The 18386-nt window shown below is 44.2% G+C and overlaps 1 protein-coding gene across 2 annotated transcripts; it reads right to left on the bottom strand.

The window, feature by feature from the left end:
• Positions 1–4725: 4725 nt before the first annotated feature.
• NSUN4 (NOP2/Sun RNA methyltransferase 4) lies at positions 4726–16861 on the bottom strand. 2 transcript variants are annotated; one of them, XM_033916568.1, is made up of 6 exons: positions 16709–16861; positions 15090–15538; positions 12076–12230; positions 9821–9978; positions 9338–9462; positions 4726–5164 (listed from the first exon to the last, which is right to left on the bottom strand). In XM_033916568.1, exons 1-6 carry the CDS (start codon positions 16793–16795, stop codon positions 4888–4890), a joined length of 1251 nt encoding a protein of 416 aa, XP_033772459.1. In that variant the 5' UTR covers positions 16796–16861; the 3' UTR covers positions 4726–4887. The 2 variants fall into 2 exon arrangements, with proteins under 2 accessions (XP_033772459.1, XP_033772460.1); XM_033916569.1 differs by lacking the exon at positions 16709–16861 and adding an exon at positions 15843–15984.
• Between the last annotated feature and the right edge of the window lie 1525 nt (positions 16862–18386).

The raw sequence follows: 18386 nt of genomic DNA on the forward strand, positions 1-18386 counted from the left end.
TCACCAAATCACATCGATTTTTTTGTTCAGATGACTTAAATGTAGGCCAGTGTTTTTGTCTACAGAAGCACCTAACCACGCCTATGGACTCCAGTGTAAGCCACACCTACACCAGTCTTAGGCGTCCGTAGGCATTTCTAGGTGCTTCCATAGGCACAATTCAGATGCTTACTTCATTCGCCATATCGATTAAAAAAAAAAATATGCATCCTAATTGGTCCGTTAGATGGCAATAGGATGCCTACCGCTGCCTACAATCAGGATGCTGTTTTGAGAATCAGGCCCTTTGCACCTGATTCTTGAAATGCAAGGTACCTGCAGAAAAGGAGCCTACCACACATCAATCATCCACAATCGCGTCTATTTTTTGTACAGACACCTTAAATGTAGGCCAGCGATTTACAGGCCTACCTTTAAGGCATCTGACTCGTGCCTAGACATGCCACTTCCGGCATAAGACATGCCTATGCTGGCCTTAGGCATCCTTGGGCTTGCCTAGATGTTTCCGTAGGCACAAGTCAGGCGCCTACATTGTACGTTTTTTAAAAAAATGTGTGTCCTGCTTGGTCCATTAGATGGCAAGACACCACATGTTTTTATGTGTTCAAAGATTATTATTGATTAAGGGGGAGGGGGAAACAAATTCTAAATTGATTTTTTGCAGATTATTAAGTGTTGTATTTAAGTTAAAAATGTTTTTATTTGCTTATACACTTATTATAAGTTATAAAAATGAATAAAGAATTAAAAAAAAAAAAGACACCTACCGCCGCCTAGTCAGGACACCGTTTTGAGAATTAAGCCCAACTTCTCTTATGTTGATGTCCATAATGTATTGAAATGCTTTTAGATTTTACTTATATTCTGATGTATGTCATCTTTTGCTGATTTCTGACCCAAAGAAGGCCTTTGAAAGCTTGTAAAAAAAAAAATAAAAAAATTGTCAGGCCAATGGCCAATAAAAAAAAGATAATCTTGTCTTCTTTGTATTATGCTTTATTTCTATTTATTACCTTTAATGATAAGCAACAATTTCTTAGAGATGGGCTGTGTTTCCAGTCACTGTAGAACATGTTACGGACTTGACCTATTTGTTCTCTTCAACAGGTTGACAAAAGTGAGAGGGGCTGCAATGTGTAACTTCTCCCTCCGTATTTGCAGTTTCAGCAATCGCGGTTTCGATTATTCACGGTTTTTAGCTTGCTGCCTCCCCCCCCCCCCCCCCCCAAATTACATTAGCTTGCATAGAGAAATCGCTGATTCCAAGCTTTTTCATAGAAAATCGCCGATTCCCGGCACTTTCTTCACCATGTTTTGCCTCTCCTTCAGGAACAGGCCAGGTCTGCAGTTTCACCATATTCACAATGGTTTTTAATAGAAAACAACAAATAACATATGAAAAAGTTATTTGCAGTTTTTCTGTATTTGCAGTTCTGTTAATCCCTTATCACAGCGAATATGGAGGGAGAAGTGTATTTGAATTTTCAAAAAGCAAAAGTCCCTTATGAGAGACCTGTGAGGAAATTAATATGTCTCGAGATAGGGGTCTATGTCCTATGGTTGATTAGGAACTTGTTGAAACCAGTGGGATCTATACTGGGACAGGTGCCAACAAATGAGGGGATCAGATGTACAGATGATAATTGTGAGGAATTGCCAAACTAGAATTTGGGGTGGAGTAAAAGTTGGACTTTTACCGGACCTTGATTAGGGCTGATTCAAAAGGTTATAGCACCTCAGACCCAGACCCACTGTTTTTTTTTTCAGTGCCTCCCTCTTCCCTCCTGACGTTACTGCCCATTCCTGACAGCCAGCTGCTGAGGAGAGAGGGCCAGCGTCAGTATCAAGCAGCAGCAACAACAGTGGGGAGGACACTAACTCTGATTTCTCTCCCCCCCCCCCGACACAGCTGGCCTGCCAGAGGAGGGAGTTGGAGAACGTTCAAGCCATCTCATAGCTTAACTAATAGGGCAGTGATGAAAAGGCCCCGGGCATTTGGCACCCTTTAGCACTGCGCCCTGGGCCAGAATCTCACCTGGTCCAAAGGATAAGCTGGCCTTGACCTTAGTTTACTATGGAAACCATTAACCTGTGCTAACTGGGTGTCTCTGGTTAGTAACTCCTGCAGTACATGAATAACAACTTATAATCAACATCGCAAGTTGTCTCATTCTTACTGCCCAGGAACATCTTAAAGGGGTCAATTTAAAGTAAATTGCCCCCTCGTCATAACCCTCCAGCACAGCTCCCCCCTATCCAACAAAGCCCACCCACAGTGGTGCACTGGTAAACACTTAACTATGGGCTCGCTCTCTCTCCAAACAAGTAGCTAACCCTGCTGGACATAACTTTGCTGGTACGGTTGCTTGTTCCTGCCGATATTTCTTGCGCATGCTGCTCAGAATCAGAAACAAGCTTGGGGAACGGCGGCAGTCTGTTTCTTTGACTGGTGGGGCTCAGCATCCCTGCCAGCAAAGGCAAAAGGGAGCTTGGGAGGGGGATCTAGCCCCCCCCCCAAGGCCCCCCTTGGCTACTTTAACAACCGGCTCCCCAAATACTTAAAACTATTAGTGCTGAACATTGAAGAGTTTTAACTTGCTTCCTTAGGTGCAGTAAGCTGAACAGGATGACCACAAAAAGTATGTTTGAATGTACAAATGTATAAGAACAGTATTTATGTGGTTAGGATGTTTGAATAAGGACCTATTTCACCCATACTAATGTAATCAGATATTGTGGGGTTGCATCCTTCAATGCTTGAATATGATAATATAGCAACCTGAGGTAACCCACTTGGGGGCAAATCCATGATTCCTCCAGGAATCGGACGGGGGAGGCTGTTGGCAATTGTATTAAGCAGGATATAAGGGGGCCCATAACCCAATATGTATGAGACACCCCCTTGCCTGGGAACTTAAGACACGTAATATATACTGTATATATAAATAAAAGGATTAAGCTAAAGAATATAGAAAGGCTTCAGTTACAGTTACAGTAAAATAACATTGCTTGGTTAGCATTGCTGGTAAATGTTAAATTTTTTAAATAGATGTTTGCTCCAAAACAGAGGAAAAGAACAGGGGTAGGCAATTCCGGTCCTCGAGAGCCACAGGCAGGTTAGGTTTTCAGGATATCCACAATAAATATGCATGAGATAGATTTGCATTTCAAGAAGGCAGTGCATTGAAATCCATCTCATATATATTGATTGTTGATATCTTGAAAACCTGACCTGCCTGTGGCTCTCGAGGACCGGAATTGCCTACTCCTGACCTAGAGCATGTGAAAAGATCAGCATGCCCTGGCCTAAATGAACACATTGTCACAAGATGTACAATGCACTGAAACAGAACATGATGAATCATTATTGTTGCTAGGGAAAATTACTAATGAAATATGATTAATGAGAAACCATGTGACTTGAAACTAACCAATAGAACATTGCTGGAGTATGCAGTTTATCACTGGACCTTAATGAAGCAATTGTAATTTAATTGGAAGATGTACCAATGACGTATGTTTAATTATTTCCTTTGATGATGTAATAAACCCAATAAAGTGGCCTGTCACTTGTAGGACTCCAAGAACTCCCAAGGCCTTGATGTTTAAACTACACTTTTGTGTCTGGTAATTATTACCTTGGCCTCCTCCAGAGATGGAAGAAAGGAATGAGGGGTTATGAAACCTATTCCTGTAGTCATTCAGCGCAAACAGTTTCAGTTGGTGTAACTCCTCACACCCAAAGTTGAGTGTGGCTCCCTGTACTCCGCACTATTCCATAAAGGGCACTATCCCGGAATGCCCGTTATAGAATACCATTTAGTGCTGACTTTTGAGCGCCATCTACTGAATCCAGCCCATACTATTAAGAACATAAGAATTGCCATTAAGCCCAGTATCCTGTTTCCAACAGTGGTCAACCCAGGTTCCAAGTACCTGGTAGAAACCCAAAGAGTAGCAAAATTCCAGAGTTCATATTGTGATGTCATAATGCCTCATTCCACCAATACCTAAGAGCCAAAATCAGTGATGTCACAAAGGCTTGATTGTCCTATACTTGGCTCACATAAGAATTGTCATACTGAGACAGACCGAAGGTCCATCAAAGCTTTGTTCCTATAAACTCAAAAGAATAGCCAAGCCTCAATGACTGCTTATATTGGGAGGTAGCTCTATGTATTAGGAAAGTTATATACTTCATTAAACCTTCTGCACTTTGCCTCCAGGAATTTGTTGAAACATTTATTAAAAACAGCTATGCTAACTGCTTTTCTCATATCTTCTGACAATTTTATTTTTATTTATTTATTCAATTTTCTAAACCGTTCTCCCAGGAGAGATCAGGTACATAAGGAGTTCCAGAGCTTAACTGTTTAGAATGAAAAATATATGTCTTTCTAATTTATGAAACAGTAACCTGCTGATTCAATGCTTTCAGTTATTTATAATCATTTTTACTATTTTGCCTGGCCCCGACATCTGGCTTGCTAATTTGTAGTTTCTCCCTCTCCTTGGAACCTTTTTTTTAAACCTGCATTATGCTGGCCATACTCCAACCCTCAGACAATTTTAATGATAGGTTACGGATCACTAATAGTATGTCTAATTGTACCTTTGGTACTTCTGGAGACTGATACAATACTGATATATTTTTGAGTTACACATCAAATTCACTCTGTTATCTTCTTCTCCAGACCTTGGGAAATAAAGTACAGAACTTTTACATGCCAGTCTATAATCACAAAATTTATTATTAGAAAAAGACAGGAAACACTATGAAAGAAAAATTCATTTTCTCGGGAGAGATGAGGGTATTTCGGTTTTGTTTTCCCATGTGGCTGAAGCAGAGTGCTGGTCTTCTGCACAGCTCAATCGGCGCTGGAGGTACTAAGTGATCCGACGCAATTTGCAGAAGTACATCGGTCCAAAGTTTGCAGTGAGGTGGGGAAGGACCAGCTCCCCCACCCTACAACCATCAAAGAAGTAGAAGGTGTCTTGAAAAAGGCCACGGAAGAAGCTCAAGTCTTCAATGCGGACGTTCACGCCATATTCCACGGCCAGCACTTCAACCGCTCTTTCGACCACGTACTCATTCTGCAGCTGGGAAAGAGAGCACGTGGAGTAGACCACGTCTCCTGTGGGCTTAGCAGCCAGCAGCCCAGCACTACCGAGAGAAATAAACCGGGTACATTTCAGATTACACAAAGGACTTCTAATGCTGCAAACACATTCTACAATTAATTTTCTCATCTCCTGGCTACTAATTCTATAACAGTGAACCTCTATTTTTTAAATTGTATTAATTAATCAATAATTACAAGTTAAATCACTTGTTACAGAAACACTGAACATGTTTTTCCCTTAACTACAATAAATATCTAAATCAAAAAGAAAAAAAAAATATCAAGAAATACAAGTTTTTCCTCAGACCACTATTAAGAAGGGGGGGAGGAAAATCCTCGATAATAAAACCCCTAAGTGTGCATGCGCACTTACATCGTCATGTTCCCTGACAGCGTGATGTGTGCCTCTGCGCCAAATTCAATTGGAGGCGGGCTTGCGGCGCGTAGGGTGGCTTCTGACGGCTTGCGGCGCATGCGACTTAGAATTCAGCAGCGGTTTGTGTCAGCAATGACTGCGAGGTGTCCCACTGCACTGCAAGGTGGTAAGAAGTGGCGGTTTGTGTTATGCTGGTAAAAAGTGGAGGGGGAGAGGGAAAGGGGGCTTTAGGGGGATGCTGGACAGGGGGAGCAGAGAAAGGAGAAGGCCTACTGCTGGACGGGGGGATCAGGTAAGAGATGCTGCTGGACAGGGGTGAGGGTAAAAGGAAGGGAGAAGGCCTACTGCTGGACAACGGGAGCAAGGAAGAGGTGCTGCTGGACAGGGGGGAGGTAAAAGGAAGGGAGAAGGGCTGCTGCTGGACAGGGGGAGGTAAAACAAAGGGAAAAGGGCTGCTGCTGAACAGGGGGGGAGGTAAAAAAGGAGAAGGCCTACTGCTGGACAAGGGGAGCAAGCTAGGGGTGGTGGTGGACAGCCGAGGAAAGAGGCAGACAGACAGAAAGCCAAGGAGAGAGAGAGAGAGAGAAACAGACAGACAGGCACACACACACATCTATTCTAGCACCCGTTAATAAAGAAAATAAAGGAGATATTTAGCAGCAAAACAAATAAAAGGAAAAGGCATTGTGGACAGTGAACTTCTATTTTGTGCCCATTTTCCTTTCTAGAAAGTACGTAGTTTAATGGGCACAATTCACATACCTAACTTAGGTGGGAACACTGGCTGATGTACCTACATTCCAAAGATACGTGTATAACATATAAGCATTCTATAAGTTAAGCACTTGAGGGGAAATTCTGTAAGTGGCCTCTCTCTTGTCAATCACACTTAGACACCTATTACAGAATTGCGCCTAACTTAAAATTTAGGCTAGGGTTTTAAAGGCCTACCTTATAGCTGCTTAAGTCCTTTAAAGAATCATGCTTAACGGCACCTAAGTCCTTCTCCACCCCTAAACATGCCGACTTTGGAGTTAGGTGCCTTTCTTTTGTAGAATCGTGTTTAAGAAGGATAAATTAGGTTCTTACCTGCTCATTTTCTTTCCTTTAGTCCTTCCAGACCAGCACAGAAATGGATGGATTTACGTTCCTCTGCCAGCAGGTGGAGACTGAGAACACATTGACTTTTGGCAGTAGTACAAGTGGGCTGTGCAGTCCCATCTACAATCAATCTGACGAATAGCCAAGCAGGAACTAACTAAGAACTGTGACCTATAAACTGGTTGACATGAAAAGGAGAAACAACCTTAGGAAGAAAAGAGGGAACCGGCCACAGCATAAACCACTCCTTAGACAGCTCCAGGGAGAGGCTTACACGAAACTTCAATGTGCAGGAGCAGAGAGAGGCTCAAAAGGAGGATGAATGAGAATTGAAAGAACCAGATTGAGATCCTAGGCCAGAACCGAAGGGCAAACTGGAGGCCGGAGCAATTTCACCGCTCTCAAGAAACGAATCACATCCAGAGAAGAGGCCAAATGCCAACCGTGCAAAAGACCGCGAGGCCACAACCTGATCTCTAAGGGAGGACCACTCAAGGCCCCGCTCCAAGGCCATCCTTCAAAAACTCCAAGATGTGAGGCAAAGACACGAGAACCACGTAATGAGCGGAACACCACTCTTCAAAGAGATGCCAAAGGTGCACATAGGTCCGAGAGGTGGAAAATCTCTGAGAGCCCAAGAGGGTAGAGATCACCTTATAAGAATATCCTTTTTTATGTATGTGGTCCCTTTCAAGAGCCAAGCCATAAGACAAAAGGGACATGGATCGAACATGGGAATGGGACCCTGAGTCAGAAGGTCGGGCGAGAGGGGCAAAGGAAGAAGATCTGCCACAAGAAAATGAACCAGATCTGCGTACCATAAGAGCCTGGGCCAGTCCAGAGCCACCAGTAGTGTCTGCAGTGTCGAGCAATGTGAAGAAGAACTCTGTCCACCAGTGGCCTTGGAGGAAAGACATACATTAGGCCGTCTGCTGGCCAAGTCTGCACCACAACAAGCAGCCCCTTGGCCTGCACCGACTGAAGAACCTTGGCAACTTGGTGTTTTCACTTGTAGCTATGAGATCCATGATCAGACAACCCCACAACCGAACTATCAGATCGAAGGCTTCCATCCCGAGACACTACTTGTTGGGATCCAGCACATGATGACTGAGGAAGTCCACCTGGACATTGTCCATCCCCGTTATATGGGAAGCTGAGATGTCCAGAATGTGAGCCTCTGCCAACTCCATGAGAAGAGCTGCCTCCTGCGCTAACAGATGACTCTTGATTCCCCCTGACAATAGATGTAAGCCACCGCCGAACCCGAACTGAAGTGTCCTCCAGCAACGACTGGAAAGCCGCCAACGCCAACCGAATGGCTTTGGTCTCTAGAAGATTGATCGACCAGGAAGCCTTCACCGGCGACCAGCTGCCCTGAGCTAAGCGACTGAGACATTATGCTCCCCAACCAAGGAGACTGGTGTCTGTGAGAAGCACTGTCACTGGGGGTGATCTAGACTCATCACCTGAGCCAGATTGTAAAATTGAAGCCACAAGCGCAGGCTGCAATGAACCAACTCGCAAAGAGGGGCTGGAGAGTCTAGATCATGAATCTGCAGGGACCACCACCAAAGAAGAGCATATTGAGCCTGAGCCCACGAACCATTTCCAAGGAAGCTGCCATCGACCTCAATACCTGCAGAAAATCCTGCGTCTGAGGGTAACGAGAATCCATCAGGGAGCGAATCTGCGACTTCAGCACCTGGGCCTTGGGAAGGAAAGCTTTCACCAGACTGGTGTTGAAGAGAACTCCAAAATAATCCAAGCGCTGAGACAGGATCAACTGACTCTTGGAAAGGTTGACAACCCAGCCCAGCGACTGCAGAAACTTCATGATCCGAGCCATGACACGGGAGCTCTCCTGAAAAGACTGCACGAATCAACCAGTTGTCCAGATAAGAATGAACCAGAGTGCCCTCCTTGCACAAGGCCCTGCAGCAGCCCAGCATGGAACCAGCGGCAGGCACTTTCAGCACCGGCCCACGGGTAAGCATAGGGCCGGTCAGTGGGGAGAGGAGGTGGCAGCAGTACTAATGGTCGCGAAGGGAGGGAGCATCGCCGGTGGCCTCGGGGGAAAAGTAAAGCCGGTTCCCGGGGTGGCAGCTCGTTTATCGAATCAACGCTCGGTTTGCAAGTTAAAGTTCGCTTGATACCTGAGTATTGTACTTTTTTCCTATTCTTTACTTCTGAGTATAATCTTTATTAAATAATGCCACCAAGTAATTGAGGGGATACAGTATAAAACAGTTCACTGTGAATCTGGTGCCACAGATGCTTGCAGTCTCAAGTTCATTCTCATTATCACCCTTTCAGCAGCAGATTAGTAGAATTTAAAAGTAAAAGTTCATGCTCAATAAATGTCCATTTTCATAACAAATTTCTGATTATATAGCTGATCTTATGGTTGTTAAATGCTTTGTCTTCCTGTCCTATTCAATATTGTATTTCCCCCCTTCTACCTTCTGTAATCTAAGTCAGTCCATAATGTCTAAATATTTATACCATCATGTAATGACTATTGTTTATATATCACTCCATTTTTATAAATTTTATTACTGTAAGCCGCTTACAAATCTGATAAGCGGAATAACAAATTTTAATAAAACTTGGAAACAGTGTTTTGCTAATCTTGCAAACCGAGGTTTGACTGTACTGGCTTTCTGTGATACCACCAAAGAGGTTTACATATTACATGCAGCTAGTTTTCCAGGTTCCCTCATTGTGCCCCACTTACATTAATAGTTCCAGCTGCAACATGGGCAGGCTCTGCCGCTCCTTTGTTCTCATTTTATGGAAGATGTTGTTTTCTTCCTCCAGAAGGGAGTGTCTGTCAGTCGTACATGGGACATCCACTAGCACCTGAACGAGATGAAAGACACAGCAAACCCAAAGGTTAAACCTTGTCCTAATTAAAACCCCAGTACTAAACCCTTTGTTTTTTTTCTTAGCTTAATCTTCAACTGTCATGGCATCCATTAAAAACAGATAGTAGATGACGAGAAAGAAACAGAGATTCAGTAAAATCTGAATTACACAAAGTGGTAGGATTCAAATTCCAGTTTTCACATTTCACAGCACAGGTCCCTCCTCCAGTGAACATCACATCCTTATACTGGTTGCAGAAAAACAGTGACATCCAAACAAGAATTCTGATTTTATGCCTTCAAACAGAGGTTCTGGATGTGGTGTATACAGATTCGGTAGGATGCTTACTAACCTTGTCATATGTGCTTTCTTCCTCTGCCCAATCTCTGCCGTCACAGCAAGTGATACGCAGACTTCCTGGAGCACAAAGCTCCCTGGGAACATAGCTCTGGATGACTCTGTGCAGCCTGCCGGTGCGGGAGGTAGATAAGTCATTGGCCGTAAGATGTCCTATCAGACAGGGAAATCAAAGCTTTTAAAAAGCACTACACAAAAAGGAAAGTCAAAAGCTAGCAAGGTCTGCAGGTCTGAGCAGGTTGGGAGGCCCAGGCAGTGCTCTAAACATCTTCTGGAGTCTGGGTGGAGCTGGCAAGAAGGACTACGGACTACTTAAACCTGGTTCACCATAGAGATATGGCAATGAATATTGGTTATAGCTACATAACATCCAGGAGTCACCAAGACCTGGATATTGTGTGCCGGTGTTTGTACCCAGGCAGGGACCAGCACTGAATGTACAGTATGTTTCCATTTTAGTCAGCGTCAGTCCAGTCATGCTTCACTAGATCTCATCTCCAGGACAGCCATGTGTTCCTCTCTTCCTGCTTTACATTCAAAGAACACCATTAATCGATACTAGCCAACCTGTCCTTGAGTGACCAACTCTGGCTTCGAATTTATGCAGCCTGCTAAAAAGACTGGGGGATTCACCCAATTGTGTGCTTCACTCAATCCTGATTGTTGATGGAGAAAGCAAAGTTATTTCCTGTAATAGGTGTTTACTGTAGACACCAAGATTAATAAGGCACACAGCCTCCTTCTGGAACCGACCGAAGGGCCCACTGAACATGGGAAGGGCCGAGCACACTCAGGAACTTTACAATAAAGCTCTGGAAGAGCTGGGAGAGTGCGGCACAGTGGTTAAAGATACAGTCTCAGCATCCTGAGGTTGTGGGTTCAAACCCACACTGCTCCTTGTGACCCTGGACAAGTCACTTAATCCCCCCATTGCCCCAGGTACATTAGAAAGATTGTGAGCCCACTGAGACAGACAGGGAGTATCTGAATAAATTCATGTATACTGTTCTGAGTTCCCCTAGGAGAACAGTATAGAAAATTGAATAAATAGTGTGAAGAGTTTCAGCCTCTGATAACTAGAGTTGATATTGTGACATTATAATGCCTCGTTCCACCAATGAGAGCCAACCTCTTCAGTGATGTCACAATGGCTTCATTGTCCTATACTTGGCCCACTTTTACTACATTTTGATTTCTAGAGTGGTGCAGTGGTTAAAGCTACAGACTCAGCACCCTGAGGTTGTGGATTCAAACCCCCGCTGTTCCTTGTGACCCTGGACAAGTCACTTAATCCCTCCATTGCTCCAGATACATTAGACAGATTGCGAGTCCACTGGGACAGACAGGAAAAAGTGCTTGAGTATCTGAATAAATTCACGTAAACTGTTCTGAGCTCCCTAGAGAGATTGGTAAAGAAAATTCAATAAATAAATAAAAATACTTCTGTCCTGTCACAATCAAAGGATGCCATTCACTTGTGTGTTTTATCGATCCTGCTGTGTATGGAAGATACATTTCTTTTCACTCCAATAAACTGTGCAGCTTTGCATCCCAATGAGAAAATCACTTTTCTTTTTTAACTTTAATTAAAGGTCCTTTAAGGCACAATGTTTGGGTGCATACTGGAAGTATAATCTAAGAAAACTAAATCAAGTCATTAAGGCTCAGATTCTATAAAAGGTACAGAAATTGGTGGCCACCTAAAAAGCGGCTGCCGATTGTGTATCAATCACACATCGGGCGCCGTTTATAGAATCACGCCTGTAGCGCCGGAAATGTAGGCCAGGGTTTTCCAGGCCTACATTTCTGGCACCTATCTTTGCGTGAATCGCACCTACATAGGTGCTTTAGACCGTCTAACGTCACTTCTGGCATTGGCCATGACCGCAGTGGCGTTCGGCAGCCTGAAGTGCTTATATAGGTGCGATTCTGGCATCGATATTTAAGGCACCTTGAAACTCAGTTAAAAACGGCGTTTTTAACTGAGTTTGGGTGCCCACCGGCGCCTAAAAAATTCAGCTCTGGTTTGAAAATCCGGGCCTAAATGCCCCAAAAGACACATGAAATATGATGTTTGAAGCGTGATTGACAAGAATGTTCACCAATACAATATCAAATTACATGTAGAGAGATTTACTACTGTTGGTGCTTAGTGGATTAGGGATTTCAGGTGGTTTAATAGTGGGCCTAGTCCTAGTAACGTTTGGTAAGCCACGCACCTTTTCCTAATCAACATACACGTTCACTTACGGCAGCGCTCCATCTGCAGCAGTGCAAGTGTCTTTCCTCCTGGCGCCGCACAGAGATCAAGGACCTCGTCTCCCGGCTGGACGTCAAGAGCCAAAACGGGTAAAAGCGATGCTGCGTCCATGAGATAGTGGCTAAGCCTGCCCATGCTGTCTAGCCTGTAAAGAACACAGCCAACAATTCAACTCATCAGGAAGGGTCAGCAATTAAGCAGCTCTGGCATAGGAACTATATAAAGGAATGTGATGTGCTTGAGATGCATGGAAAACACGGAAGGAGCAAAACAGAAAAACCTAACTAGGGGAGCAGAGATTGCAAAAGTATGGCAATATATATGATCAACTCAGCTAGAGAGGGAGTCTCTAGGTCTTTATCTTCTATCAAAATTATGCCGGGTTAATGCTGGATGGATTTTATCTGGGTCACAGGACCCAAGCGGCCAGGCAACAGCTTCCTTGATTCGGGTGGCTATTTACATTGTCTTTACCACCAGGGTATGAGGCTGTGTGGTTAATGAAGAATAGACGATGACAGTAAGGTGCTGGTTGCCTATGTATTTTATTGTTTGTATTTTTGCTTTGTTTTGTGGGTGTATTTACTGTCGATCTTGTATGTATTTTTGTATGTTAGTTTGCAACCTGCCCTGGGTAAAGGCGGGATATAAAATAATTAAACCAAACCAAACAAGATTTGGATCACTGAGTGGGAGGAGCTGAGTGTTGAATTAAACATGGCAACTTCTACGCTCAGGATGGAAAAGAAGAAGGTGAGAAAACCCAAGAAGTCAAATTTCAATAGCTGAAATGTAGAACTGAGCTGAATAAATGGACCAACTTGTCTATATCAGTCATCTACTACTAACAAAACATCACATAAACTCCCTTTTTTACAAAGCCGTGCAATAGAGAATGACACAAGGACAAATTTTTTCCCATCCCCACAGGAACTCATTTTCCCATCCCGGCCAGTTCTTTTCCTGTCCCTGCCCCATTCCTACAAGCTCTTTCCTCATCTGCACAAGCCTCAAACACTTTAAAATCATGTGTTTGAGGCTTGTGTGGTTAAGGGAGAGCTTACAGGAATGGGGCAGGGACAAAACTCTTGGGGATGGGACGGGGAAACTGAGTTCCTGCGGGGACAGGGAAAAATTTGTCCTTGTGTCATTCTCTACCGTGCAGCAAAAGCCTCGTAGCCCTTTAAATCCCTATGGGCTTTGGGGCAGTTACTGCAGCGACAGCCACTAGTGTGATTTTGTAAAAGGGGTGGGGGGGGGGGAGGGAATTTTTTTGTGTACCATCTTATCTCCAAATGGTTTACAGTACACCTACATCGGCACAAAATGTCACCTGTTAAAGAAATTTCTGAACCAAGAAGATATATGATAGATTTTGCTGACATTATCTCAGCAGCTACACTGGATTTTGCAACTTTTTATGTTCCTAATAAAGGTACTACCTTCAGAACTTTACTGAAATCACAAGTGTATTAAGGACAAACTAGAGAGACTAATGTATGAGGGCCAGAGCTAGGGACCTCCAAGCAAGTGAAATAGTGTGACAAGGTAGTAACGGGCTTCCCAAAACCTGATCTGGGGGTACACCTAGATAAAGGCTGACCAGAAATGCTTTTTTTCAGATTCAGACAAAACCGAAACTGCCACCAAAACGGTCTGAAAGCTTTTTGGCCAAAACTGCAGTCAAAACTCGTCAACTAGTTTCAGCCGAAGCCAAAACCAGAGATGAAAACTCAAGTATGGTTATGTGAATGTGAACCACTGAGGGCTGCTGGGGATTGTCACAGCTTGCAGTTTGCATCCCTCTGCTAAATCCACAGCATCCAAGCTAGAATACAATAATTTAAATAATGAAAGACCATGTTTTATTTCCAAGCAAAACAACCTCCACACACATCTATCTTGAAGATCCTTAAAGGCAGTTCCACCATCAACTAGCATTGTGTATTTCTTGGTTAACTGCAGACACAACCGCGCCAACAACTGTTAAGGCATGAATAAGATAAATATATATAAACCTGATGAGAGGGATTATGCGCAGGACAAGATATACACATTGTTAAACAAAGAAAAATCTACCAGAAGTCTGTGTTGCCAAGACTTAGAATAGACTTCAGAAGAGTCAGGAACGAGTTCAGGGAATGAACATTTGGTTTCTAGTAGTCTTTTTCCTACAGAGGCTATGGTCAGGTACAAACAGTTACACTGGCAATAGACACGGGAGGAACAAGATACCCTCATCAACAGTGATCATTATCTCATCTCATCCCCTGACTAAGAAGCAATTTAAAGTATTAGATTTGGTCTCAGTTTCAAAATACAAGAAAAATGTACAAGTGAACTTTTCCGAAGAAAGGAAGATACACAACTAGGGGTCATGATCAGTAGCGTAGTTAGAGGGGGAGGGCGGGGGAGAACACCCCGGGCGCCAGCATCTCTCCACACCCCCTTTTACTTCCCCACTTCCCCCCCCACCGCATGCACACCTTCACTTCCCCCCAACCATACCTGACATTACTTCCGGGTCCCACGACTAGTAACTGATGTCAGAGGGAGAGCCAACGCCAGCAAGGGCAGAGAAGCTAAACAAGTATGATGGAAAGGACGGGGCGTGGGTGTCAAGGGGGGGGCTGGGAAGGAAGGGGGGGGCAGAGAAAAGGGCAAGGGAGTGCCTCCCATCCTCACTTGTCAGTGGTTATGATCTGAAGGTCTAAGGACGCACACTCAGGAAAAAACATCGGGACAGAGGTGAGAAATAGCAACATGGTTCAAAAAAATGTAGGATAAAACAGGGAAGCTCCCTAGAATCAAGAAGACAGTTGCAAGTTTAAATGCCCTGCTGGGCGGGGGTATTTTGGTCTCTGTCTGCTGTCATCTACAATAAGCTTAAAAATAAAAGAAAAAAGGTGAAAAGAATTGCTATAAAGCTCTTTTTAGCAGATGCTCTAAATGTATTTTCACACATGGCTCTAGCTATAATGTTCCAAGTAATACCATAGTCCACCTTGCTGGAGAGAAACGACTAATATCTCCCTTGCTGAATGTGTAGCACTTAATCCTGGGATAGTTGAATGAAGACTGTAACAAGACTGTCTGTGTGTGTTCTGCACGAGCACCATCACCATCTATAGGCACGTCTGGCCTCAGCTCTTCATCCTGGACATCCAAACACCCACTTCTCTCATCTTTAGGTGAGGAACCAGCAGCGATCACCAACTCCAGCGCTAGACTTCTCTGGCGAGATTCATAGATAAAATCCTTAGCATTTAAAAGTTCCAGCTCCTGTATAACCTTCTCTGTCTGTGCAAAATTGTTTATCAGAGCACAGTACTTCTGCTCTGAGAGGAGGCCGATGCGGATGGAGGGCCACCGATCCCCAAACTGCAGGCTGTAGTTCATGTCGAAATTCCGCAGAGCCAGTTTTGTACATGGGATCCTGGGGAGGGTGGTTGCCTTTAGGTGGAAAGAAAATTATGTTAGACCACGGACAAAATTGCTCTTCATTTTCTTATTTGTTAACGATGTCTGTGATTTTAAAGTGTCAAATTCAAATGTTTATAAGTAGAAATGAAGAGGTTTATTTCATAACTTGCTCTGACATGCTTACTCTGTACTCCTTGTACTAAAATGCAAAGCAATTTCACAAAAGTGTATGGAAAAAGAGAGCTAAACACCTGGAAACACACAGAAACGTCAAAGTACAAATAATGTATGTTTGAGCACAGTCTACTTCGGTGAAGAATTTATTTAAATGTACCATAAACAAGCTGCTGTAATACTCTTGTCTGCAAAGTGGCTCATTAATGCAAAAACTGTGAAAAGACATCACAGCCTTGTTTTCACAAAAAAAACAAATAACCGACTGCACTTCTGTAAACCTAGCTGGTTTTAAGAAAGGTTTGGACAAGTTCCTGGAGCAAAAGTCCATAGTCTGTTATTGAGAAAGACACGGGGGAAGCCACTGCTTGCCCTGGATCGGTAGCATGGAATGTTGCTACTCTTTGGGGTTCCGGAATCTTTTGTTACTCTTTAGGATTCTGAATGGAATGTTGCTGCTCTTTGGGTTTTGGCCAGGTACTAGTGATCTGGATTGGCCACCGTGAGAACAGGCTACAGGGCTTGATGGACCATTGGTCTGACCCAGTAAGGCTAGTCTTATGTTCTTAAGCTAGCTGTGCGACTTCAAGCCTTAGATCACAAAAGAGCCCTGCTTTGTGCCATGGCTGTACCATTTAACAGATTCTGCTTCAGTCTCTGGCAGGGTGGTGTCCTTCCCCCCAGCTCCTACACAGGGCATAAATGATTTTAAAAAAAACCAGCTCCCCCCTCCCAAGACTTTAGCTCTGGAAGTGGCTTTTAAAAATCTTGATAGCCCAGCCCAGCCCCCCCCCCCCCATGCTCCTCCACCTGCCCCCTTAGAAAAAAGGTGGGGTAGATTGCAAAAGTGTCTTCTCCCATCCTTTCAGGGAGAATAACGGAGGCTGCCTGGGCCATGCTGTTGTTTGGCCTCTGCGAGCGCCTGGCCGGGCCTTTAGTGCCTTCTGTAACCTCTTAAGTCTGTTTCAGGCAACAGTTCGGGGGGGGGAGAAGGTTCGCGCCCCCCCCAGGACGAGCCTCCCTCACCCATTTCTTCTTATAGAGGAACCGTCGGAAGGTGCGGAGCGGTCCGACGCGCGGCCGCCGCAGCCACAACAACAGCGCTAGCGCCATCTTGACGCTCTGTGCGCACGACGTGCGCTCCCGCCGCTGCCCCCGACACTTGCGTTCCGGCCCGGGGGAAGCTATTGGGTGGGACACCCAAATGTCATCATTTTCCTCTCCCCCCTTGTTTCCCTTTCCTCTCATATCCATCAATGCAGAAGTGCTTCCCTCCTTTTAGCTGAGCCATGCTTTTATATTCCATGTATCAAAAATAAAGAAACTTAACTTTTTTTTTTTTTATTACAAGAGAAACAAGCAGAACACAAGATAAAAGTAAGCAAACAATGGCAGTCAGAGGAAGAAAACAATAGGCATCACCAAGAAAACATAAGGCAACATGACACTGCAGGACTGTCCAAAAAGCAAAGACAGCCTGTCTCTCGTGTCGGCTCCACAATTTTTATGTGTTCCCCCCGTGGAACCACAACATGGCAGTCCTCCCCCCCCCCCCCCCTACAATAACAACAGGACTTGAAACTGTCTCTGCTCAGTCTGGGGCTGTATTGGAGAGAGGGAAGAAGAGGGCCAGAGACTCACCGAAAATCCAGAGCAAGGGAGTGGCAGCCCCACCCCCAGCTGGCTGTACCGCTCAGTGGCCCCCCCCACTGGCGTAGGAAGGGGGAGTGGTGCCCCCTCCCCCCATACCTCTTTAACCTTTTCCAGCGTGAGCAGCTCGCCCTTTGATGTCACTTGCTAGGCGTTGGTCCCAGAAGTGACATCAGAGAAAGCGCCGATGCCGAAGGCAATGGCTTTGTGCCAGGGAAGTAATAAAAGTACAGGGAAGGCAAGGGGAGTGTGGCAAGGAGAGGAAGAGGGGTGAAAGATGGTTCCTGAGGCGGACCGCCCCCCCCCCCCCCTCACTATGTCACTTCTGCCCCAGACCACTAGGAGCGGCGAAAGTACCTATAGATAATATATAAACTGCTTTGATTGTAATAATACAGAAATTAGGTATATCCAAATCAATTTACTCCCATTCACCCAAGGCTGTGCACAGCAATTACAGTTCAGTATAAAACTTACAATTTTATGAACAGCATCATAGTATAAAGACCAAATATTTACATAAATACAATGAATGAGGTAAAAGTTAAAATCAGTAAATCGAAACTTAAGGACTACCATGAAACAGTTTAAAAAATATACTTATTAACAATACTGAAATTCAAATAGCAGAGATATGATGCATACTATAAGGGACGCATAATACTTAATGAAGTATCTAATGAGCACAAATCAGAACATTTCAATAACATAGATATGGCACTAATATTTTTCTACAAGCCAGAGGTGGGCTGGTCAGAGATACTCATTCACACAAAAAGGTGGAGAAAAAACCAGCAGTTGTCATTGGCAAAAAAAACTCCACCACGTTGAATATTTAAACTCACATTGGGCAACTGCCCACCACCATGCACAGATGGAAAAGAAAAAAGTTTCACTTAGCTGAAGTAAGAATGTTCACACTGTCCCAGAAAAACATGAGCCTCCCAGCTCATTAATCTTCCATTCTTCATTCACCTCTAACAAGAGCCTTGTTTCACCGTTAACCGGCTACCTCAGAGATTCAATACCAGCTAGTTTTTCTTCATGGCGCACA

The sequence above is a fragment of the Geotrypetes seraphini genome, chromosome 12, assembly GCF_902459505.1.
Source record: "Geotrypetes seraphini chromosome 12, aGeoSer1.1, whole genome shotgun sequence".
Taxonomy (NCBI): domain Eukaryota; kingdom Metazoa; phylum Chordata; class Amphibia; order Gymnophiona; family Dermophiidae; genus Geotrypetes; species Geotrypetes seraphini.